At 39.3% G+C, this 25,902-nt stretch overlaps 3 protein-coding genes across 4 annotated transcripts; 1 reads left to right on the top strand and 2 right to left on the bottom strand.

Moving 5' to 3' along the window:
- Positions 1-323: 323 nt before the first annotated feature.
- On the bottom strand, positions 324-8,776 carry LOC139443509 (dual specificity protein phosphatase 18-like). 2 transcript variants are annotated; one of them, XM_071224498.1, is made up of 2 exons: positions 8,506-8,776; positions 324-3,152 (listed from the first exon to the last, which is right to left on the bottom strand). In XM_071224498.1, exon 2 carries the CDS (start codon positions 2,892-2,894, stop codon positions 2,286-2,288), a length of 609 nt encoding a protein of 202 aa, XP_071080599.1. In that variant the 5' UTR covers positions 2,895-3,152; positions 8,506-8,776; the 3' UTR covers positions 324-2,285. The 2 variants fall into 2 exon arrangements, with proteins under 2 accessions (XP_071080599.1, XP_071080600.1); XM_071224499.1 differs by lacking the exon at positions 8,506-8,776 and adding an exon at positions 5,315-5,370.
- On the bottom strand, positions 6,500-8,510 carry LOC139443508 (leucine-rich repeat-containing protein 40-like). Its single transcript, XM_071224497.1, has one exon. It carries the CDS (start codon positions 8,412-8,414, stop codon positions 7,452-7,454), a length of 963 nt encoding a protein of 320 aa, XP_071080598.1. The 5' UTR covers positions 8,415-8,510; the 3' UTR covers positions 6,500-7,451.
- A 63-nt stretch (positions 8,777-8,839) lies between the features above and the next one.
- LOC139442514 (coiled-coil domain-containing protein 32-like) lies at positions 8,840-13,834 on the top strand. The gene is made up of 3 exons (XM_071223330.1): positions 8,840-8,992; positions 10,180-10,421; positions 11,563-13,834. The coding sequence occupies exons 1-3, from the start codon at positions 8,845-8,847 to the stop codon at positions 11,800-11,802; spliced, it is 630 nt and encodes a 209-aa protein (XP_071079431.1). The 5' UTR covers positions 8,840-8,844; the 3' UTR covers positions 11,803-13,834.
- Positions 13,835-25,902: the final 12,068 nt, after the last annotated feature.

The following is a 25,902-nucleotide window of genomic DNA, read 5'->3' as shown; positions in this document are numbered from 1 at the left end:
GTTACGCATTGTCGTTAAATCATACGCTTTGTAGTTGAATGTTAGTGTTGTACTCAGCTTTACGTGTTATAGTTGCATGTCATGTGTTGTAGCTGGATGTTACACATTGCAGCTAAATATTACGTGTTGTAGCTGGATGTTAAGCTGTGTAGCTGAATGTCACTAGTGTATGATTAAGCTTTAATGAAACGAGACGAGTGCGTACCTGATGCATACACTTTTCCGAAGAAATAAGAATAATGAAATAGTTCTTTATTGATTAGACTAGACAATATCTTGAGTAAACAATTGCAACTAGACAAATACAAATCATGTTCTGATGATTGACACACATAAACATATCAGTTATCATGCAGTTCAGTGAGGTCAAAGGTTAATATAAATACTTGGAGATTCCATACCCGAGATGAAAATGGACAAACAACATAAAAAATCGGTACCCGTCCAAACGATCACATTACACAAGCAGCCAGCCACTGGCCAGTGACTAACTTGCCTCACAAGCCGAGTCCCGGCCGAGTCAGGAACTATATGCATTTGTATGTATATCTATATACGCACCCAAATATATGTATAACTATTTACATCACACAGACAAAACCACAGGAACGCGTAAACCATATGTAGTTCCATTAGGAGGTAAACTCAAATACAGTCAAATACCACTGTGTCGAAGTTGAAGGGTCCAACGTAATATTTATGTTATCCGAGGTTCGAATACGCAAGCACAAAGCTTTACTTCGAGACACTTCAAAGTTCGACACAACGGTGTTTTACTGTACTTCCAGATCTGAAATAGAAATATAACATAACGCGCAGTAAATATAACGTAGTGTGGTAGACAACTCCGCTTTAACACTGTTACACCGATACGATCGTCAGCCAGAGAGTACATACAATCAAGTCTTCAACCAGAGAGCACATACAATCAAGTCTTCAACCAGAGAGCACATACAACCAAGTCTTAAACCAGAGAGCACATACAATCAAGTCTTCAGTCAGAGAGCACATACAACTTAGTCTTCAACCAGAGAGCACATACAATCAAGTCTTCAACCAGAGAGCACATACAACCAAGTCTTCAACCAGAGAGCACATACAACTAAGTCTTCAACCAGAGAGCACATACAACCAAGTCTTCACCCAGAGAGCACATACAACTAAGTCTTCACCCAGAGAGCACATACAATCAAGTCTTCAACCAGAGAGCACATACAATCAAGTCTTCAGTCAGAGAGCACATACAACCAAGTCTTCACCCAGAGAGCACATACAACTAAGTCTTCACCCAGAGAGCACATACAATCAAGTCTTCAGTCAGAGAGCACATACAATCAAGTCTTCAGTCAGAGAGCACATACAATCAAGTCTTCAACCAGAGAGCACATACAATCAAGTCTTCAGTCAGAGAGCACATACAACTAAGTCTTCACCCAGAGAGCACATACAATCAAGTCTTCAGTCAGAGAGCACATACAATCAAGTCTTCAACCAGAGAGCACATACAATCAAGTCTTCAGTCAGAGAGCACATACAATCAAGTCTTCAACCAGAGAGCACATACAATCAAGTCTTCAACCATAGAGCACATACAACTAAGTCTTCAACCAGAGAGCACATACAACCAAGTCTTCAACCAGAGAGCACATACAATCAAGTCTTCAACCAGAGAGCACATACAACCAAGTCTTCAACCAGAGAGCACATACAACTAAGTCTTCAACCAGAGAACACATACAACCAAGTCTTCAACCAGAGAGCACATACAACCAAGTCTTCAACCAGAGAGCACATACAACCAAGTCTTACACCAATGCGTGTAAACTCTTCTCGCGTTATGAAGCCAGTCAGTAAGAACATTCCTGAGTTATCAACCAATACAACGTGTCTTTAACCAATGCGTGTAAACTCTTCTCGCGTTATGGAGCAAGTCAGTGAGAACATTCCTGAGTTATCAACCAGTACCACGAGCATTGAGGATTCAGATCATTGTTGCACGGAGCAAGGGAGCTTTCCACCAATACCAATCGTGGGGCTTCGTGTTTCACATCACGGTTGCCAGATGAAGTCACGTGATACAAGCCATCAGCCAGTGGTCCTGTCTTATTCTATAAATCTATTCCCTCAATGATAGTTAGGTCGAGTCTGAGCGCGCCCCGAAGCTTTGGCTTACCAAAAAGACGTCGCACGTGAGTTCTGAGTTTTTGCTGCAGAATTCCTGCACCCGAGTTACATTTTTTCTGACACGAATCTCCATCCAGTCTTTGGCGTGGAATGTGACACCATCAAGCAAAATACACCTGCACCAACATCAGAACCAGGTGAAACAGCCACATGGTCCCTAGTTCTCCCATCCAACCATGCCGGATCCTCATCTCCGTATCCCTCTGGTACACCGAGGGCTCCATCCCACAGATGTAAGGCAGCATCTCCACCGTGCTGTTGTCGTGATACAGCTCCTCGAAAGCCACCAGACTAGCCCAGAAACTCCTATTGGGGTAAATTACCTCCCTTGCCTTATAGACCTTCCGATAAGCCTGCTTCAGGGTCATGTGGTGGTGCTTCACGAGGTAGGCGATGCACACGGTGGCAGAGCGACTGACGCCAGCAATACAATGAACAGCCACCCTACCTCCTTGCCTCGCCACTTCATCCACGTGGTCGACCAGAGACTCCAGGTGGGGCAGGATGTTCTCGGTGACAGAGTCTCTCAGGGACACACGTTTGATCTTCAGGTCATCCTGTGGGTACTTCAGGTCCTGGAGCTCCGTGGCGACGTTCACGATGTGGGTGATGCCATGCTCCTCCAGGGACCTTTCCTGGGTCACCCCGCCCACGCTGCTAAGATACACGTGTTCGGTTATCTCCGCTACCTGGTTAGAGAAGTAACGCATTGTAGTGGGCCTGAAGACAGTCTTAATATGGTCTGCGAGGGACGCCAGCGTCAATATTTTCAATAAATTTTCAAATGCTGATTAGGTGATCTTAGGGTGAGGTTGACTGTGTTCAGTGAAAATACGTGGATACACTATCTGAATTGCTGGCACTGTTTGAGGATACCCCACGTAGGCTCATCCTTGATGTCTGTTTATGACTTTGGTCATCAAAAGCCGTCTTTCGTTGCTGGTGTTGACAGTGATGGAACGTCAGTCCTACAATAGACAGATATAGGTCAACGTAGGGTACTTATTTCTAAGGAAGGAATACGTAACTGAACGTAACGAATGCATACAAAAACATTTCTACGGTTCAACAGTTTCATAAAAATTCACATAGTATTATCAATACAGAAAGTCCACAGAACCCCATGCAATTACCGGTTAGAATTGGTCTTAAACAATCCATGCTGGTCGTAAAAGACGACTTAAGGATCGGGTTGTCAGGCTCACTGACCGGGTTGACCAACTTTATAATTTTCAACAACTCAAATCACCAGGAACGATTCTGTGGCGTTGTTAGCAAGGAGCGGTGGGTAGACTAGCGGACTGGCTTTGGTTTTTTTAAACGCCGCACCCACCAATATTCCACCTAAATGATCGCAATTGTAAATGTCGAAACTGGGCAAGACAATCCAGTGATTGATATTGTGAACAACGGTCAACGTCGTCTGAGTACAATGACACTCAATCAGCCAAGTCACCGAGCCTGCCCACCCAATCCATTTGATCGCCTCTTACGACAGCATAGGTTCAGCCGAGAACCATTCTATTATTTTCAATGTACCTCTCTAACATATGAAGTATATTTCTTATGTTCCACGCTCGAATTGCCGAACTGTTGGCTTCACATTTGCAACATACCAACCGCAATTTCATATCTTGAAATAATGTCAGGCGTCATTCGACCCCACTCGCCCCTATCCGTAATCTGCGAGACGATTCGGCCGCCTATCGATGAAAGTTTTGTGCGAAAATACGACAAAGCAATCAGAATGCGGTCTGACTTCAAAGTACTTCGGTCAAAGAATCCTCCAGGAATATGTTTTGATTTTACATACGTCTAGTATCTAAACATACACCCACGATACAGTTAAATGTGTTCAATCATACTGTATAATAACTTTAAGTTCGATGTGTTTTTAATAGTACACATGTATGTGAGATATAGGGAAATATACGTTGGCAGTAGTCCCACGAGCTGAAAATTCTTTCAGCTTTGTCCGTTTGGGCAAAGACGAGACCCAGTGGTAAAAAATGGACACCAGATGGACACGAGTCTTGTCCCGGGAATAACACGAGTTGGTCACGAATGTTCAGACGCCATTCCCCGGACATTTACAAAACAACCTTATCGCTACGACGGTCGTAAGTCGATGTCAAGGTATGGAAGTTACGATCACCTTAGCGCTAAGATCGCTTTGTACAACGACACCCTGGGGGAATCGTCCATTTTTCGATGAATGTGAAAAATGAACGAAGTTGATTTTAGCCTAACTGTTTTTTTTAATGTAACACCATCACCTACCAAATTACTAACATGATGATTTAGTTTGTTCATAGGCATGTCCCAGAAGGTGACGGATGACAAAGTAGACACAATTTATGGATAACAACTTCTTTATTTTACTGTAATGGCGACGTTTCAGTATGGTCTGGACTGGACGTTGGTCTGATCTGTGGTGTGTGTATCTTAGTGAGCAGTGCGTAGGTGTAAGGCTCTATACCGACACGTCGCCATTACTGTAAAATAAAGGTTTTATCCATAAACTGTGTCTACTTTGAGATGATTTGGGCTGTTCAAATAAAATTAATAATGGTGTACATGACACTTGTTTTTGTTACAACAGAAATGTGAGTCCCCTATCTAACTCTTTGACCGTTCCTATCACAGCGCTTTAGCTATTATAACGTTAGTGCTTTCTGTCAACAGCTTTGACTAGAAATCCGTGAGATCTACCGACAAACGAATCTAAAGCAGAGAGCCGAGGTTAACATATTTTACGTGTGCTTCATACAATAATTGCTGTTCCTCAGCGTGTGTACAGCCTGCGACTACACAACGCGAGTCTTGTCTGGCCTCAAGTAGTCTTTTCTTTTATCCAAGCTAATTTAAACTTTGATTTAAAGTATATTATTTCAAACTTGTTTCGTTGAAAAACCCAAACCTTTTATACGAAACAACACAAAGGGAAGTAACTAGGTTGTGGATATCTTTTACAGAATAAATGTTTTTTAAACTCAGTTTTGAAGTCCATCAACGACAAACGTGTAGCAGTAAAAGAAGTTGATGAGTTTTTTCTTGTCAGAATGGGATAATGTTATCGACCCCAGTTTCAATTCGGCCTAACTGCAATGGTGTCCAACTCCATACATACCGGCGGGGTCGTTTCCTGTTGCAGTGTCTAGCGAGGCAAATGTGAACACGTCAACTAAAACAGATGCGATTAAAGATTTTCATTCTGGAGATCCGATACCTGTCGTCTGCACATTAGAATTATCATTCCATTGCTTCGACAACAAAGCCTTCCTCAAACTTTCACGCTGTTGGTGGCGACTAGGACATTGAGCCTTGTTGGGTTACCTCCCTTTGACCATACCATCGATAATTTGGAGCATGAGATGTTTTTGTGTAAAATAATAATACCCATAATTTTCGAATGTTCTAATGTCATATATTACTAATGTATTCAAATGGTTAACATGAATGTATAAAAATCTAAATCAAAATATATCTTGTTAATCAAGTAGCATACAATCGACTTGTGAAGATCCGGGGTAGAATAGGTCTTCTGCAACCCATACTTGCCGTAATAGGCGACTGTGCTTGTCATAACAGGATCGGGTGGTCAGGCTCACTGACTTGGTTGATGCATGTCATCTTATCCCAATTGCATGGATCGATGCTCATGACATCAGTCACTGGATTGTCTGGTCCAGACTCGATTATTTACAGACCGCCGTCATATAGCTGGAATATTGCTGAGTGCAGCGTTAAACACACAGAGCATACAAACACTGGACTGAAAAAAACCAAGAATACTGAGTTAATTACTAAGAATGTACTATTTCTTTTCAAGATTGTCACATATTTGTAAAATTTGCTATAAATTACAGCACCTGAGTTGTAACTTGATTAAGGTATTCTGACCTAATGTATAACAGGTTTGTCAACTATCATCTATTATTAACAACATGTTGTTGATATATAACATAATGAAATGAATACAGTTGGTAAACAAACAGACAAATAGACACAACCATCTGGAACATTTGTTTGAAAGTATGCACTTTGTTTTGTGCGTACTCATTTCAATTCATTTTGTGACCTTAATCATGTTAATGTCAAATATAATTCCTTATGAGACCCGTATTTATTACTAACAACTTTTGTTTTGCAAAACCAAATCATAAAGTATGACATTCATGACAAAGAGGGTATTTATGCATATGCTTTGAAAGGAAGTATGAGAGAAAAACCTGGCCCCACATGTTAATGACTTGTACAAAATGGGATGGGTACCCAATAATAATCATAATAATTATTTTCGGGGGGGGGGGGGGGGGGGGGGGTTGGAGTTCTGAAAAAATAATCAATCCCCTGTAATACTGAATCAAATGTTATATATGGCTCGCATTGTAGTAAAGGAAATAATGTGCCCTTTTTTGCTTCCAAGTGTACAAAGAATATACTTCCTTATATGGAAACATGTATGGGATAACAATGCTTGAGCTCCTTAACATTTATAGAATATATCTGATCTCCAACAAAAGGCCAAGATACCCCAGTCAAGCATGGTATTTCTGACTGCTGATACAAGAATAAAATACGACTCTCATCTCAAATACAGAAAAAACCAAGGTTAAATATTAAGTTCATTGTTGCTTTGATGTGCTATAAGTCACATAATCTCATACCACATGTCCCTGAATTTATATAAAACAAAAGGATTTAAAGGCCCTGACAGGAAATACCAATATTTCTCAACAGAGTATAATCAGTTGTTGTTTTTTTTCATAAATGTTACTCTTAAACTAATCAAGCATGAATGGAGTTGGCTTATATGTTATTCAAGCACATGATGTAAGTCACAAAATATTTGGAATCGGGAGAAAACAGAAAAAAACATGGTGCTAAAACCACTGCAACAATATTTGCATCGGCAATATTGCAGCCACATACCGATAAGAACAAGTTAACCATAACAAAATACCTGTTAACAAAGGACAGTAAAACAGTCGGGTAAATATTACAGTTTAGGATATAAACATTATTCTATCAGCCTAGTGGTTGCTTGGTTTCGTGTAATGCCGCACTCAGCAATATTCAAGCTATATGACGGCGGTCTGTAAATAATCAAGTCTGGACCATACAGTCCAGTGATTAATATCATGTATGAATTAACAATAAACTGAGACCCCAGAAACTGAAGTTAGACCATCTGACTGGGCATTATGGGGACAGATGGACTTAATTAGTGAAAGAGTACATACATATCATATCATTTCTCAAAATCAGGATAAGGTTATACAAATTCTTTTGCAATGATGGTTCTTGAAATTGTGCTCGTTGGTGAAAAAGCCACCACAAGTACTGCATTTGGATATGTGGAACTGTTTGACGCACGATTGTTCCGTTCTCAACAGGAAGTTCTTTAGGGTTGGAGGCACATGTACTTGTGATAGATAATTCACTCTACACTCTAGAATACAGTCAACGGCTATCTGCATCAAGCTGCTCACAGATTTGACATAATCCAAGCTTTGAAAGTGATGAACTTGGAACTGTTCATTATACCATGGGGTAACTTCTGAATACATATCAACACGATTGTGGCGTTTACTCAAAGCTGAGAAAATGGCATCCTTGCCCTCAGTGCAGACTGACATAGGTGGTGATACAAGATTACAGTTTCCAGTAACATCTAGTACTTGAAGATGTGAGAGTTTTAACAGACTTGTTGGTAGGTATGTAAGTGTGTTATGTTTGAGGTATAGTTCTTCTAAAGTTGGTATATATCCCATAATAGGAGATATTTCCGACAAACAATTTGATGATAAATCACACACTTGGAGATGTTGTAGGTACACAAATGTCCATGGAATTTCTCTCAGTTTATTCTCTTGAAGACGAAGTATCGTCAGGTTCTGAAAGTTGCTGATGGTCAGGGGAATGTTTTCTACTGATGATTGCGACAAGGTTATTTCTATTGCAGATAGGGGATTCCGGTGTTTATCCAGTGCTTTTTTTAAATCTTTATCTTCTGACACATTGGAATTGACACTTTTCTGGCGATGGTTGACAACTTCTACAAAAGTGATGTTGTTTATGGGTCTTGCTTTGTCTGGAACAACATACGTCACATCCCGATCATTGATTTGCTGGGCCTCTGGAACTTCATTGTCGTCGTCTTGTTCTTCAGCGATCGGCAGAAATGGGAAAGTGCGTTTGAGACATTGTTTAGCACGTTTTAGCATTATAAATACTGTATTTGTTAACTCCCTTCAAATAAGAGTCTACTTTCCGTCACAACAAATTACAGAGACACGTCCTGAACAATTCACTCACCTCTTATAGTCTTATCCACAAATGTCAGTCCAACTTAACATCTGAACTCCCACTGTTGTCTGTTGTAGTAACTTGTACACAGTCTGGTCTGATCTGAACGGTCTGGGCTCAACAAGTGTCGTTTTTCATAAGAATAAGAATTGTCAGTGCTCCAAACCGTAGAGAAATTGTGAGTCTTTGTCCGTATACTATGGTGTACGTGTCCCCGTGTGAAGTGGCAGTTATGACACTCGCTGCACATTATAACTTCGTTATCAGCTTATATTTGGTACGTGAGTAACCCCTGTTTACTTCCGTGTTTAGAGCCTGTGTACATGCGCAGTTCAAACTTCCTCCAATATGGCGGCCGAAGATATTGAACAGCCACCGGCTCCAGCCATGAATGACCCGTGGGCACCCCAACCCCCATCTAACGTGACTGTGATGCCGTGCCCGGTGGACCCTATACATCAACTTATCAGTTCTGACAAGTATATCGAATCCTTAGGTATGCCCAACTCTGTTGGCTCAGATACATTCTGGAGAATCAGGGGGCGTGGCCATTTGCAGAACGAAATAGTGATACCGTGACTTTCACGCCGCCGATCCTGCGTTCTTCTTCGATCATTGGGGTTATTTATGTTAGCCCCTGGATCCTTGAATGAAGGCGAACATATTCTGTTGCGGTTCGAAATATATTCAATCTCATTCTCAGTTTGTTGATTAGCTTTGTTTTATCCACTGCGATGTAACTGTGTACAGATATATTCTCCATCACGAAACATCAGTGCTGATGTCTCAACAGTTAAGAGTAGACTTTAAGCTATTGTCTCTTGTGTATCGGTGTGTAACTGGTTCTGCACCAAATTAGATGTCAGATGTCATGTCGATATATATTCCTTCAAGATCTCTACGTACAGTGTGATTATTAGTCTGTCTTACAGACCCTGATACAAATATATATCAAATACAGCCTATGCAAGCCTATAATGTTTGGCAAGTCTAGATTACTGCAGTGTCTGAAAATAAGGAGAGTCACTGGGCTCCTTTTTATTATATTTTGATTAAGATAACTGAAGAACTGTTTTTTCTGTATGATATGTTCATTTCAGAGACTAGATGTTAGTCTATGTGATTATAGAAGCTGTTCGCAGCTCAATAGTACTTTCAAATCTTGATTTACCCAAAGATGTATATAGATTTTGATTTACCGAAGACATAATATTTAGTATCGCTTCACCGATCGTGCATGCCTCTTCGATCCTAAGGGTTTGTTGTGTTAAGGTTAGGGTAGCTTTCTTCCAACTCTATCCTTAGCCCTTGGATCCTTGAATGAAAATAGTGACAAACATATCCTTTATCAGCTCCCAATGTTCCAGCAACCAGAGGAAGGCAGTTGTCCTCTGTTATAAGCTCAAAACTTTTGGATATTGTTTGTAGCAGCTATGAAGTGAAATTCTCTGCCTGATTGAGACACCACTTCGGCACAATTCAAAGCACAGTTAACGACATCTCACTTCAAAATTGATTGTCTGGTCCAGACTAGATTATTTACAGACAGACATCATACAGTTGGAATATTGCTGAGCGAGGTGTTAAACAACGAACAAACCAACCAAAATCTTTTGATAATTGTTCCAAGTCAGTCAGCTCTTCAATGTCATACTATGTCTTAGTCATTCTTAATTATTCCAGAGAAAAAACTAAACAGACTGAAGGGCCGTGCACCTCGTGAACCAACAGCCCGAGATATTGTCCAGTCCCTGTCAAAATTGCGAAATGATCAAATGGAGCGTTTCCTGAAGGAGGAGTCATGTCAGACACAAGCTGTCCATTTAGCAAGTGGAGGAGAAGCCGCATCAGCATCATACATCCAGCGTCGCCTCTACCCGGAGAAACAGGCTGTCACTGGAGATGAAGTTGTAGAGTTGTTGCAGGTGGGTCTCATCACTAGTGATGTCATCTTCCCGAGGCAAGGGAGTTTACTGACTAAAAAAGTCCAGTTTTCACCTCTGCCAAACTAGGCTGGAATTTCTGGGCTCAATCGTAGCACCATCTGTGGTTATTACTAGTTGTGTCCCATCTATGCCTCTCCTACTGACCAGTCAGATTCCATCTCTCATATCACTTACATTCGCTTCAAACAAACTGGCGGTGCCCAAACAAGAAGATCTGATAGATAATCAAGACATTTATTGTAATAAAATGGGTCTCACCTCACAAAGTGCATTAAATCACTTGATTTTGATAATATTGGTCGATGCCCAGTTGAAAGTACACATATTCTGCAAATCCTGCAGCCATCTGAAATCTCCACGGCAGTCTCCATGCTGTTAAAATGTCAATTTCGTGACACGATTTTGTTTGGGCTGTGCATAGACTCATTAGACCAGCCAAAATATAACTACATAATTGACACCTAGTTCGACTAGGGTGGAAACTGAACTTTTACAGTTTGTTATATCATATAAGAAATATATGACTTGTGGTGTCATTTATTTCTTAAATACCACCTGCAAAGGATGAATGAATGACTTTTGACCTATTCCACAGCCACTATGAAGTCACTGCTATATTAACATAATATTATGGTAGATTTGTTGAGAACTTGCAGGAATATCATCATAAGTCATAAGCTACAATGTATTATATATTTGTTTCTACCATCTATTTGATAATCAGTTATGATAAATACCTATTTCTGTCATTTGAAGTATTTTGAATTCTATCAAACTATGTAAATATGAGTTGTTGCCTGTTACTGATGTGTTTGCTTTTGTGTTATATCCCAGTACTCTGGCGAATCAGATTTTAATTTATTAGAAACTGTAAACTCAACTTTTTGTTTGGGTAAGACTTGAAGTGTAACATGCATGATTACTGAAGGCTGGAGATCAGCTGTATATGCTTTAGGAACATGACTATAGTACTATTACTATATATTTACAAAAGTACATGGTAGAACTCAGAATTTTATGCTCTAAGTTTTATTATTATCTTTTTACAAATTTATTTTTGGCTCATTTGTTCAACAAAAAACATCTTTAGCTCTCTTTGTCATGTAAGCTTCTTGTACAGGCTGATGCCCTAGCGAACAGAATTGCAGAAGAGCAGGAGCTTGAGGAACTAGCTGCAGGAAACGCCACTGCTGCCATGGTGATATCAAAGACTGGGGAGACAACTGATTCAGCCTCAGAGCCTGTTTGCATGGCAACTGATGTTGCAGAAGTGCAGATATTAAGTAGTCCGAGAAAAGAAGATCTTGCAGGAGCTTCCAATGTAGACAGTGAACAGGAAAATAGTGAGAACAAGACTTAAGACTAAAAAGGAGACATCAGAGCATCATCAGAACTTATGTCGGTACGTTGAGATGTTTCCTGATGAGATTGATGCTGTGATGTATGATGACATTCGTGTCTGCTGTTGCATCATCTTGTCACTGTACAGTAGAAGAAACTCGCTGGAGCAGGAGGTTAGACAGCTATCTAATAGAAACTGGTGATTTTAGAATCTCATAGTCATACAGGATAAGTCCACATAGATGACATGTATAATACCATGGACAGTTTGTGTTGTCAACATGATTCGCTTTTCATGCAGTGCTCAATCCAGCATAGTGGGCCACTTGTGGTCCAGTTGTGGGAAGAGTTGTGTCCCTTAGCTGCCCCAGAATCCTTTGGTCATGGGTATAAACAGATATTGTTTTTTGCCAGTACCATACTTAATCTTGTGGGTTTCTTCAAGTGGCAACCATCTGTGACCTGCACCACTTTTATGATAAACTAAACTGAAAATATTTTGCCCATTACAAGCTTGAGGTTCATCAGTGACAAATAGACCTTTCCCAGTAAACACATGGTATGACTTGGAGCTTTCTGTTCACTTCTTCTAAATGTTAGACTCAGGGCTTGTGACCTGTTTAATCAATTAGTTTAGAACTACCATGGACAGACTGTGTGCCCCCATCTATCTCCAACACTGACTTCCATGTGCTTCTCTTGAAGTCTTATAGGGGATGGGCGGTCGGGTAGCCTGGTGGTTAAAACCATACTCACTCACTCACTCTTAGAGGGGATATCCATGTCAGCATGTTAAATTGCTGATCTGTGAAGATCCGGGTTAGAATAGGTCTTCAGCAACAAATGCTTGCCATAAGAGGTGACGATATTTGTCGTAAGAGGCAACTAACGGTATTGGGTGGTCAGGCTCGCTGACTTCGTTGATGCATGTCATCGTATCCCAATTGCATAGATCATGATACATGTATATCAAGATTGTCTTTTCCAGACTTGATTATTTACAGACTGTCGTCATATAGCAGGAATATTGTAGAGTGCTAAATTAAACAACAAACAACAAACAAATTTTAAACTGTGGTGTGGTATCTCAGTGGACTATCACTGTAAAAATCACATTAGTGTATGAACATCACTATACACAATATGGTACTTGTTTTTACCCTGCATGGAGCTCGGGAATAAAACTAGGACTAGTAGGCTCAGAGTCAGTACCGGTATACTGGGTATGAGTGTGGAATCCATGTTTAACTGCGGCATTCGCAAGGGCTAAAATTAACTTTGCAATGGATGCTTATCGTATGTGTAGAGTTGGAAGCATCAGGTATTTTTACATGTTGAAACATTCCATGCATGTAGATCGAAGTCAGTGCACATGGCACACTGCACACAAACCTTGGCGGCACAGGTCAAAGGGCATCTTCCCAAGGCAAGAGAGTTAACTTAAAAAGTCCAGTTTCCACCCTTGCCGAACTTGGCTGAAATTCGTCGATCGTAGCGCCACCAGTGGCTGTTAGGACTTATGTCCCTTCTAAGCCTCTCATATGGACCAATCAGATTCCATCACTTGCATTTGTTTCAATCAAAATAGCGGCGCCCAGTCAAGATGATCTGATCGGTAATCAAGATCTATATTGTCATAAAATTGCATCAAATCACGCGAGCACCTTCATTAAAAACATGAAAATGTTTGAAAAATATCTGTTGACAACGAGTTGGCGGTGCACATGCTTTGCAAATCCTGCAATCGACCGGCATCTGCACAACAGTTTACGAATTGGATTTCCATTTCGTTTCACGATTTTGATTGGACTATGCATAGACTCGTTAGTCCAGCCAAAATGTAACTCCATGATACAAGCCTAGTTCGGCAAGGGTGGAAACTGGACTTTTTGGAAGATGGTCAAATGGTGATTATTGTGTGAATATAGTCACATGTTGTTGTGTAATATTGGATCATGTTTAGATCATCAGGGTTTGATTGTGGTGTGATTTGTTGATGCATCAATCTACTGTGGTGATCATCACTCAAGAATAAAGTTCTTCTCTAAGTTTCAGATTTGTTGTTTTTGATTAAAAATGGTGATTTTTGTCATGAATATATTTGTCATGTTTGGCTGATTCAATAGAAGTGTTTTTACCTGGCCGTATACAACGTTTATCATTGGGTCGTATGTGCTCCCATTTCAATGAGCAGAAATGTTTTATTGCACAGATTATGGATAAAGGTCATTAGTTGGTTATTCTTAAACCCAGGCCTTTTCCCGTCATGGATATAATTATTGAAGTCCATCGGTATCCTAATGCAGACAGACCGCCTCTGTGGCCTTATTGTAGAGGGTCTGCCCGGAGAGCGAAAGGTTAGGCGTTCAATCCCAGCCTTTGTCATACCCCATGACATTAAAAGATGGCAGTTGTTGTTACCCTGCCTGGCACTCGGCGTTAAGGGGCTAAAACAAGGACTGGTCGTATCGGAGTCAGTATAATGTATCTGAGTGGGGTATTCATGTTAACAAGCGGCATGGTATCTCAGTAGGACAGCACTATAAGATCGGACTAGTGGAAGCAGTCGCACACATGCCTACATGTTCTAGTGGATAGAGCTTCTGCCTGCAGAGAGGAAGGTTCAGTCCTCGGCCTGTGTCATACCAAAAGATGTTAAAAGATGGCCCTTCTTGTTACCCTGCCTGGCGCTCGGCATTATTATAAAGGGGACAAAACAAGGACTCAGTGGCTTGGAGTCAGTATGCTGTGTCTGAGTGAGGCATTCCACCCTACCCCACCAACACACACAGAGTGCATGCATGTCACAATGTGAGTGCAGTAATCTTGATCGCGACGTTTCATCCCACTTCACGTCACCTCATGCTTCCCCTTCTTGATGAGGTATTGCTGATACTGTATGCACTCCTTCTCACTTCCTTAGCCAAAAGAACCAACCACAACTACAGGACCAGATGTCCAAAGTTCTAGAGATTCAAGGCGGCAATCACATAATGAAAAATTGTTTATTTTGCTTTAATGCCAAAAATAGTCACATATATATTGGAAGGCAGTTATGTGGTTTAATGTTATCACCTGATTTTATATATCTGTGCATGCTTTTCAATAGTCCATAATGACCATTTTCTTCATGGGAACCCTTCCAAGTGAATGGTTGGTGTAAATAGAGTTACTTCCCTTTACCTACTGGCTTGTTTTCATTCTCGAAGTTTATAGAGGACCTCAGTGTTAAACCCAGCTCACTCAGTCACCCCTCAAATGCCAGGTCACACACATTTGGGTCTAGTACATGTGTATCTATGGATGCTGTGGGGATCCTGGGAGTAGGATAGGACCCAGATACCGCATGCTTATGACAATTACCTCCCATGTACTGTCTGGATCACTGGCCTCTCTCTCTCATGGGTGCTGGCTCCCTCCCTTCCTCACTCACTCACTCTCACCATTAGATAATGGAAACAAGCCCATACTTCCTAAATACATCAGTAGCAAACATTGCTTGATATAATGTATAAAGAATTTGCCATGTGTTCTGAAAGCATAAAATGTGAAAATGATCACAGTTGCGTTTGCTTTTAAATGTATGTATCAGTCCTGTCACATCTATATCTATCCAGTCACATCTATATCAATCCAGTCAGTCACATGTGCATCAATTACATCACATCTGTATCAGTCCAGTCACATATATATCAATCCAGTCATATCTATGTCAATCCAGTCACATCTATATCAATCTAGTCACATCTATATCAATCTAGTCACATCTATATCAATCCCATCACATCTGTATCAATCCTGTCACATCTATATCAATCCAGTCACATCTATATCAATCCCATCACATCTGTATCAATCTAGTCACATCTATATCAATCTAGTCACATCTATATCAATCTAGTCACATCTATATCAATCTAGTCACATCTATATCAATCCCATCACATCTGTATCAATCCAGTCACATCTATATCAATCCAATCATATCTATGTCAATCCAGTCACATCTATATCAATCTAGTCACATCTATATCAATCCAGTCACATCTATATCAACCCAGTCACATCTATATCAATCCAGTCACATCTATATCAATCCAGTCACATCTATATCAATCCAGTCAGTCACATGTGCGTCAATTCCATCACATCTATATCAATCCCATCACATCTATATCAATCCAGTCAGTCACATGTGCATCAATTCCATCACATCTATATCTATCCAGTCACATATAAATCAATCCCGTCAGTCACATGTGCATCAATCCCATCACATCTGTATCAATCCAGTCGCATCTATTTCCATCCCGTCAGTCACATGTGCATCAATCCCATCACATCTGTATCAATCCAGTCACATCTCTATCAATCTAGTCACATCTATGTCAATCCAGTCACATATATATCAATCCAGTCACATATATATCAATCTAGTCACATCTATATCATTCCAGCCACGTCTATATCAATCCAGTCACATCTGTATCAATCCAGTCACATCTTTATCAATCCAGTCACACCTATTTCAGTCCAGTCACATCTATATCAATCTAGTCACATCTATATCAATCCAGTCACATCTATATCAATCCAATCACATCTATGTCAATCCAATCACATCTATGTCAATCCAGTCACATTTGCATCAATCAGTCATATCTATGTCAATCCAGTCACATCTATAGCAATCTAGTCACATCTATGTCAATCCAGTCACATATATATCAATCCAGTCACATATATATCAATCCAGCCACATCTATATCAATCCAGTCACATCTATATCAATCCAGTCACATCTATGTCAGTCCAGTCACATCTATATCAATCTAGTCACATCTATATCAATCCAGTCACATCTATATCAATCCAATCACATCTATGTAAATCCAATCACATCTATGTCAATCCAGTCACATTTGCATCAATCAGTCATATATATGTCAATCCAGTCACATCTATAGCAATCTAGTCACATCTATGTCAATCCAGTCACATATATATCAATCCAGCCAAATCTAAATCAATCCAGTCACATATATATCAATCCAGTCATATCTATGTCAATCCAGTCACATCTATATCAATCTAGTCACATCTATATCAATCCAGTCACATCTGTATCAATCCAATCACATCTATGCCAATCCAATCACATCTATGTCAATCCAATCACATTTGCATCAATCAGTCATATCTATGTCAATCCAGTCACATCTATAGCAATCTAGTCACATCTATATCAACCCAGTCTCATCTATGTCAATCCAATCACATCTGTCAATCCAGTCACATTTATAGCAATCTAGTCACATCTATGTCAATCCAGTCTCATCCATAGCAATCTAGTCACATCTATATCAACCCAGTCTCACCTATGTCAATCAAATCACATCTTTGTCAATCCAGTCACATCTATATCAATCCAGTCACATGTTTAACAATCTAGTCAGCCACTTGTCTCAGTCCTAGACACGAGATACCCAACATGACTGTATTTGGCACACATGCAGGCGTATTACGGTAAATACTAATTTTAGGTATGATGTTAATCTGCTTCATCTGTTCATGCATAATGTATCTGTGACACTCCAGGAGTGAGAAAGACATGTATCTGTGACACACTTCTCCAGGTGTGAGACTATCTGTGACGTACAGGTGTGACAGCGTGACGGTGAGTCACTCCGAGCGGCTGCAGCACGACAGTGGTTACAGCACTGCTCACCTGTCAGGGGCTCCAGTTGCACCAGATTAGGCCGGGTGTCAGCTACCTTATACCCGACCTTGTAGTTTCGTACACAACCTGGTATCTCTACACTACTTGCAAGCGTTTGCCAAGATATATCTCTTTAAACAAGTTCGAGATAAAAAAGTGCTCAGCCAATACTTCCAAAAATATAGTGTGTTTTTTACGTGAAATTGTGCTACCTGGAATTTAATATTCTGGTCTTGATGCCAGGGTACCTTTGTTGCATGTTTTGCCGGATCTTTTGCCAAGATGACTCACCACGTTTCAACAATTTGATGAACCATTCGTCCTGATTATTGTAGTTGTTAAGTGGTCAGCACTTGTATCAATGTTCATACTCCTCCAGATGCCTGACTGCCTCTGGTAAAGTGGTGTCCGCTCGGAGAGCAGAAGGTCGAGGGTTCAGTCTCCGGACACATCATACCAAAAAATGTTTAAAAATGGTATTTGTTGTTACCCTGCCTGTGCTCGCCTCGGCTCGGGCTGAAACAAAAACTGACCAGCCAGAGTCAGTATACTGTGTTTGAGTAGGGTATTATTGCTAAACTGCGACTTGGTATCTCAGTGGTTTAGCACTATAACACCAGCATTCGTCCAGACTAGTACAAGAGCGTGCACACACCCATGCACCTATAAAACCTATGTGTGCAATAATTTTGGACTCGACATTAAATACGATTTTAACTCACCTCTCCAGATGCCGAGAAGGCAGAATGGAAACACTATTATCCCTATGTTGAAAAGCAAGCCTGTTTGGCTGAAATAGGTTATTAGTATATGCTGTTTTAACCTGTCCAAGTTATCTGATAGCCATCATTGTATATCTCACACAGTTAGGAGCATTCTTGTGGAACATTGGTTTGGTGACACTGTTTTCATTTACTGACTTTTTAGGAAAATACAGACATTGTAGTTTGAATTTGGTTAAATGAAAATATAAACATAATTTTGAATATGAACACATATATTTATTTGGCATATTTGTGGGGTTGGATTTTTCATATGCAGAACTTCTTACTATTTTCACAGCTGACTTATTTCTGGCTTAGTTCACAAGCCCAAAGATACACAGAAATCCAAATATGGGAATACAACACAATGCAGAAAGGAAATACCGGTACGCTTGATATGGTTAATAATCATGTCCGGAGATGTGTTATCACAATTTCATGTTTTTATTGACCAAGTTTAATTTGTTATCCCAGGTTTGTTCACCTGAAGCAGTACTATATATTTTCTACTGCACATAATCGAAAAAAAATCTGTTTTTCCAAAATCCTGCATTCCTGAAGGTGGAGTGCGCATAATGCTTGGGTGTTCACTGCAAGACAATATGGTATGTACTTCTGTAAGAGAACAGTTTGGTCTTATATGAAGTGTTGCAGTGACCAGAGACTACCAATGAGAATAAGAGCAGATAAGAATTCATTTAGATTACCAGTATTTCTGAATGGGCTGAAATTCAGTTTTGTTAGAGAGTAATATTTTTGTTGTCATTACTGCTTCAAGGAAACAAAACTTCTTTCAGACTTGAAGTTCATTTTCAAGAAAGCGAACAAATTGTCATTATTATTTTTTCACAACTGGGATTTTAACCAAATACCTGCACTATTTCTTATAAACCTATAATTTTGTAAATTAGTTAGAAATTATACTCATTGAACTGAACTCGTATTTTTCCCTGTCATGATGATAATTGTTTTTGAGAAACTATGTGATGTCTAACTGATACGAGGTGTTATGTCGACAAATAAAACTATAAAACTATCTATAAAACAGTGGTTTTTACCATGTTCTGTAACACAAATTCCTCAAGCCAGACAATCACAAAGCTATCAGAATGCCCTGACATTGCACAAATCTTGACAATTGTATTTATACACTTAAATACCAACAGGCTTAACAGTTTATTGCATGACATTTAACATTTTATTGTGTGAGCGGTATATCTTTTTCTGTAAACTCATTTATTTTGTGCAGATAATAACGCCGTGCAATGAAACACGATATTGGATATGTCGGCTGTATTACAATATTAACTCACCCAGTGACTCATGGTTAAAAGCCCCGAGGGGATCTGGGTTAGAATTGCTTCCCAGTAACCTATGCTGGTCTTAAGACGACTTAATGGGGCAGGTGGTCAGGCTCAGTGACTTGGTTGATAGTGTGTACTTGTACTCCGATGACATGGATCATTGCTAACAATATATACCACTGGATTGTCTGATCCAGACTTGATTTAGTCAGATTGAGGTGTCATATCACTGGAATAATGCTACGGTCATCATTAAACAACGAACAGACATGGGTAGGAGACATCTGCCACAAAACTTGGGAAGATTTTGGGAAGATTAGGTCAACCAATGCCTGCCGTAAAAGACGATTAAGAGGCGAATAACAGGATCGGGTGGTCAGGCTCTCTGAATTGATCGATGCATGTCATCGTATCCCATTTGCGTAGATCGATGCTTACGATGTCAATAAATGGATTGTCTGGTCCAGATTCCTTTTTTTACAGACTGCCATCATATAGCTGGTATATTGCTGAGTGCGGCGCTAAACAACAAACAAACAAACATCTGTCACAAGGGTTTTGTCTTCAATACTTGATGACAATTAACCTGATATTGCCTAAAAATACAGTATGGGTAGTAGTCCAACCTTTGTTACATTTTGTGAAACAGCATGATGTGCCATGTGGTCAGTGGTGGTGAGATCATTGTGCAGAGTTGCATCCCTTAAGTGTGCCAGGATTTGCTGATAATAGATTTGCCTTGATACTGAGCCTTGGTCTGTCAGCATCAGGAAGAAGCTAATGAATTTCACCAAGTGATGACCTTTGTCCTTACTCCCACATCAAGCTGACACTCCAATATCACTCAAATACTCATTCAATATGAATTTTGTCAGTATTATTTTTTTTAAATTGTTTCAAAATTGATGTCTTTCTATGAATCACAACACTTTGCTTGATTGATTAAAATACTTTATGCTATGAGAGAAATATTGTTGACTGAATAAGATCACTCTCAAGCAATGACCCTTGAAACCATTTATATGGTATCGGAAACCAAATGCTGTAGGCTCTTAAAGTTCATGCAGGTGTTATCTACAAATCAACAATATGTTTTTCAATTATGTAAGTCAATATGTATAATGTACACCTGGGCTCCATTCCACAAAATCTGTCATAAGTCTGTATTAAAGTGTGGGATTTCCATTGTCTTAGTACGACAATTGCTTTGTGGAACAGGGTAGTAGCTGTGAATTATAGAGCAACACAATGCACTGACATATAGGAGCTGTAAGAGTTGTCCCCCTTAGACTGTACTATCCAAGAAAAACAATCCTTAGAAAAACAAAAAAATGCAAAAGCAATAAATATGAATATAAATAGGCTTAAAACAGTGAGGGCAGTAGAGACTATTGTGAGAGGGATTAAATCAAGCAGTCTCAAAGGAACAGCAACTTAACAGTTAACACCTCAGAAGTGAAATTTGAAAAGTGTCATTATATTTTCTGTCATTACTGGCGTTAGGAATTTTCAAATGACCACCTTGAGTGAAGTATTCACTTGTTTAAGGCAGATCTACTCTAGGTAGAGGAGGGCAGAGGAATTCAAGAGGAAGCAACCAGACTGTATTTATGACTATTTCCCGTCCTTCAAGAAGCTGTTAAACTATTACATTATTCCTCTATTCGCAGCTGTGTCTCACGCGTATGAGACACCGGCCAGTTGTTGTTGTCCAAGGTGACTCGTTGTGTTCATAACACATTGTCAGATTTCAAACATAGCAACCAATGAAATGCTTTCTTGCAAATAAGGTTAGTTTGAATTTCTATTGTCACCTGACATTGAAATTCTCCTATTCACATGAATAGGAACTGGAGAAACTATTCATAAATGAATCTAAATCATTTTTAGATTGTCGCTCCACATTCGTTGTCACAGTATATATTGTCATAGAAATAATGTGCATGTTTATAATGCACCTAATCAACACTCTAAAGCATGGTGATAACGCTACATTATTACTCTGGTCAGTGGATCAGTGTGCACTCATTCTCAGCTCCCTGGGGAGTATGCATAGTGTTTTATTGTACAGTGAAACTTTGTTATTCCGGAAGGTACCATTCTTAATGAAGTCATCCAGGTTGCATTAACACATTAACTGTACGTCTGTATTTCTTTCCCCCACTCATCTCCCATTTGGTTTGTCACTTGGCCTTTAGCACCTATAGGCTGCTTGGGTTGTATACTCCCAAGGGAGCTGAGAATGATAACTGGAATGCAAACGGATCCACTGGTCGGGGAACAAATAGAACCACATTTGAGCAGATACTAGTAGAATAGAATAGAATAGAATAGAATAGAATAGAATAGAATAGAATAGAATAGAATAGAATAGAATAGAATAGAATAGAATAGAATAGAATAGATAACATAGTGTAATGTAATGTAATATGAGTCATTTAGTATCTCTTTCGTAAGACAAGGTTATAAATGGATTTGACTCCATTTATTTTATAATGCTTTTTTTCACGCACAGGCATTTCCTTTAGAACCTGGTAATGAGAGCTGACCTGGTTGGGTACAGTTTTAGTAGAATATACGAAGTGGTTCACATCATAGTAGCATTAAACATAAGCAGCAATAGGCCCCACCATGCCTGTATGGCAGTAGATAATTAACATATTTACTACTGAACTTGGATCCAATATTATTAAATTCATGTAACATATGTGTGTCACTATGAATGAAAAATGGTTAAGAGCAAATATTAACTGTCGATCAAAAGAAAGGAAACACTTGAAAATTGGATTAGACCCAAAATAACAAACATTATCAAAACATTACAAGGCTGAAAACTGTCGCTGAAAATTGGATTAGACCCAAAATAACAAACATTATCAAAACATTACAAGGCTGAAAACTGTCGCTGAAAATTGGATTAGACCCAAAATAACAAACATTTTCAAAACATTACAAGGCTGAAAACTGTCGCTGAAAATTGGATTAGACCCAAAATAACAAACATTATCAAAACATTACAAGGCTGAAAACTGTCGCTGAAAATTGGATTAGACCCAAAATAACAAACATTATCAAAACATTACAAGGCTGAAAACTGTCGCTGAAAATTGGATTAGACCCAAAATAACAAACATTATCAAAACATTACAAGGCTGAAAACTGTCGCTGAAAATTGGATTAGACCCAAAATAACAAACATTATCAAAACATTACAAGGCTGAAAACTGTCGCTGAAAATTGGATTAGACCCAAAATAACAAACATTATCAAAACATTACAAGGCTGAAAACTGTCGCTGAAAATTGGATTAGACCCAAAATAACAAACATTATCAAAACATTACAAGGCTGAAAACTGTTGCTGAAAATTGGATTAGACCCAAAATAATAAACATTATCAAAACGTTACAAGGCTGAAAACTGTCGCTGAAACACTGCAAACTTAAGGTCTTAAACACAACTATGATACCCGAATAAAAGTACATCACTATCAAATAACCAATTCTTGTTTGTTTCCTTTAAAGGCACCATCAAACATGGGTGTGTTCTGTCTTTGTCCGGTAGTTTATGTAAAATACAATATACTGGGATGCAAAATGACAAGAAGCTATAAAGTCAATACACTTCTTATAATGCCACAGTGACTGCCACCGTCAAACATTGTAGAGCTGTAAAACCATTTGTAGATGTGTATGACTGGGCTATGACTCAGGAGCAGTTTGAAGAAACTTGATAATAAATGCTGAACTATTACAATACTGTGGTCACGTAATGTACGAATGTAGTAGATTTTATAGTCGCTAGGTACGCAGAATGGCACATTGACAAGCAGCAATAGTAGTGGTTATTGCATATAAGTGTCACTTATTGGCAGTAAATTACAGTGACTTACATCGGAGTCTTCCATGCAGGGAGGCAATATTCGAATGTGAGTCATGCTGGCCAATTTAACTTCTTAGTTACAGCATGTATACTACTCAAAACAAGGGTGGGACCGACCATTTAATATTCTGGAGGTGGGAAGGGGTTGGATTTTATCCCTCCAAAATTGTCCTCAAAAATGCTTTAATAAAAAATTTATGCTTCTGACTGTTAAAAAAATCAGTCACCAAAAATACATTGTTGAAAGATGGGTTTTTAAAAATATTATGGCTCAGAGTTTAATTAAAGATCTAAAGAATCTAGTTTTGCAGCTGAAGCTGACAAAATATCTAGTCGCATACAAAATCCTAGCTCCCTCCCAGAATATCAAATGGTTTGTCACTTAAAGAACATGAACAAATGGAAGGCCGCATGTTGCTGAACCCACTAGCCATGACAAAATAACTATGGTAATGTGAACAAAATCGGGTGTTCATTAACTTCATTTGAGTAGTATATGTGTGGGTTTTTTTCATCAAATGTTGGCTAACAATAGGCAGTTAAAGAAATATAAAAAGAGTTCTGTTTGAACTTTGTTTGGGGATTCAAGTGTTTTTTTTATCCGAGTTTTATTATACTTTGTCCTTATTTGGAGTTTGGATCTGTGGATACGATCTGACAACATGTTCAAAGCTTGTGATAGATATGAGAGTATTTCAGTGCTGATTGTTAGAGGATATAGCTGTCTATTTGCTGGGTAGGGCCACAACATGGAGATTGGTTGTAGAAACAAGATCAATATGTAACTGTCTGGACATATTTTCTAAAATCATAAGAGCTATATATTGGGCTGGGACGAGTCCAAATTTACTACCCAGGTACTCGACCCCCTATTACCCGACCCTACCCAGGTACCAGCTGTAGGTCTCAAGAGTTGTGAAGAAAATGTTTTTTTGGGAATTGTTTTAACGCAGCCCTGGCAAAAAACTATTTAGATGCATGTATCAAACAATTAGATCATGGGTACACTGAAGTTGACTGAAGCTTTATCTTTACTTAGACAAATACAAGTCAAAAGGAATGTGTGCATTGTCAGAAAGAAATGCGAACATTAGTGACTTGAAGTGTAACCACTGAGCTATAGTGAGTTTTTGGCATTAAATAATGATAATTAATAAAAAAAATCATAATTATATAAAATATCACATAATGTAACTGTGGGTACCCCGGTCCTACTCAGGATCCTCCCGACCCAAGTTCACCAGCCTTACTATATAGTATTAGTGACCTCTATATTCAATGTTATTCATGATATCGGAACTTGAAATTAAGACAAGAGATATCATTTGGATGAAATGGTCGCGTATGTGGAGGTACTGGGGGACTTCTGAAAATTAGCTTAACTTCTGTTAAGCTAACCGAATGTAATAACCGCTGCCCTAAAACAACCGTTGCCAAGCAACCCAGGTTGCTTACCAATGCAGCAACCACTGCCCTGCATCTACCGTTGCCAAGCAACCCATGTTTCTATGCATCTAGCGCTGCCTGGCAAGTACTATTGCCAAATACTGAGCGAGGGCAACTATTGGGCAACATGGAGATGACACCTTCCACTTTCTACAAGAGATTCCAATCCAAAGTGAATGGGTACCCGGTAGGATGAGATGTTAATGTGACTGTTAACCTGCTATTGCCTCACAGGCAGCTTGGGTTGTATACTCCCCAGGGAGTGAAAATCAAGTGCACACAGATCCACTGACGGGGGTAAAAATAACGTAGCGCCATGAGCTTTTACTTGAGTGGAATTTGGTGCGTTATGAATGGAATTATTTTTATCACTAAAGTACAAAATGGCTGCTATTGTAATGAATAGTGAGCGAGTATGGTTTAACGCAGCTTTTAGCAATTTTCCAGCAATATCACGGTGGGGGACACCAGAAATGGGCTTCACACATTGTACCCATGTCGGGAATCGAACCCGGGTCTTCGGCGGGACGAGCGAACGCTTTAACCACTAGGCTACCCGACCACCCCTATTGTAATGAATACATATATTCACCATAACATTTTTTTCACATTCTTGAATAGCTATTTCCTTGGCTTCTCTTTCTCAATAGATGTTGTTGTAAGAAACATTTTTTTCACTGAGATGTTATCAGTGACAGTGTATATCTATTATTGCCCACATGAAGCACATAATTTTGAATTTAGAATTTTGCTGAAATAAAATTAAATTGTTTCAGAATAGTTGATTCATACACAACTTCAGAGACTTAAGTTTCAAAGTGTCTAGGTAAACAAATTAAGGCAGCGTCAGTAGTTCCTTTCTTCATATGGAAACTCCAAACAGTAAGCGTCCAGGAAGTGAGGTTTCCAGACGGAACAAGTTCCAGAATAACATTGTACACATCTCGTGGTAGAGGAGAAGCAGTATATAAAATCAGGGTCCCATTGCACAAAGCTATCTTAGCG

Source organism: Haliotis cracherodii, unplaced genomic scaffold (assembly GCF_022045235.1).
Source record: "Haliotis cracherodii isolate W230 unplaced genomic scaffold, xgHalCrac1.p SCAF_5, whole genome shotgun sequence".
Classification (NCBI taxonomy): Eukaryota; Metazoa; Mollusca; class Gastropoda; order Lepetellida; family Haliotidae; genus Haliotis; species Haliotis cracherodii.
This window is presented reverse-complemented; position numbering and strand designations above follow the sequence as displayed.

Coding starts and splice junctions, on each gene's coding strand:
- LOC139442514 (XM_071223330.1), top strand. CDS start 8,845: ATGGCGGCCGAAGATATTGAACAGCCACCGGCTCCAGCCATGAATGAC. Junction 8,993..10,179: donor CAAGTATATCGAATCCTTAG/GTATGCCCAACT, acceptor TAATTATTCCAG/AGAAAAAACTAAACAGACTG. Junction 10,422..11,562: donor AAGTTGTAGAGTTGTTGCAG/GTGGGTCTCATC, acceptor CTTCTTGTACAG/GCTGATGCCCTAGCGAACAG.
- LOC139443509 (XM_071224498.1), bottom strand. CDS start 2,894: ATGCGTTACTTCTCTAACCAGGTAGCGGAGATAACCGAACACGTGTAT.
- LOC139443508 (XM_071224497.1), bottom strand. CDS start 8,414: ATGCTAAAACGTGCTAAACAATGTCTCAAACGCACTTTCCCATTTCTG.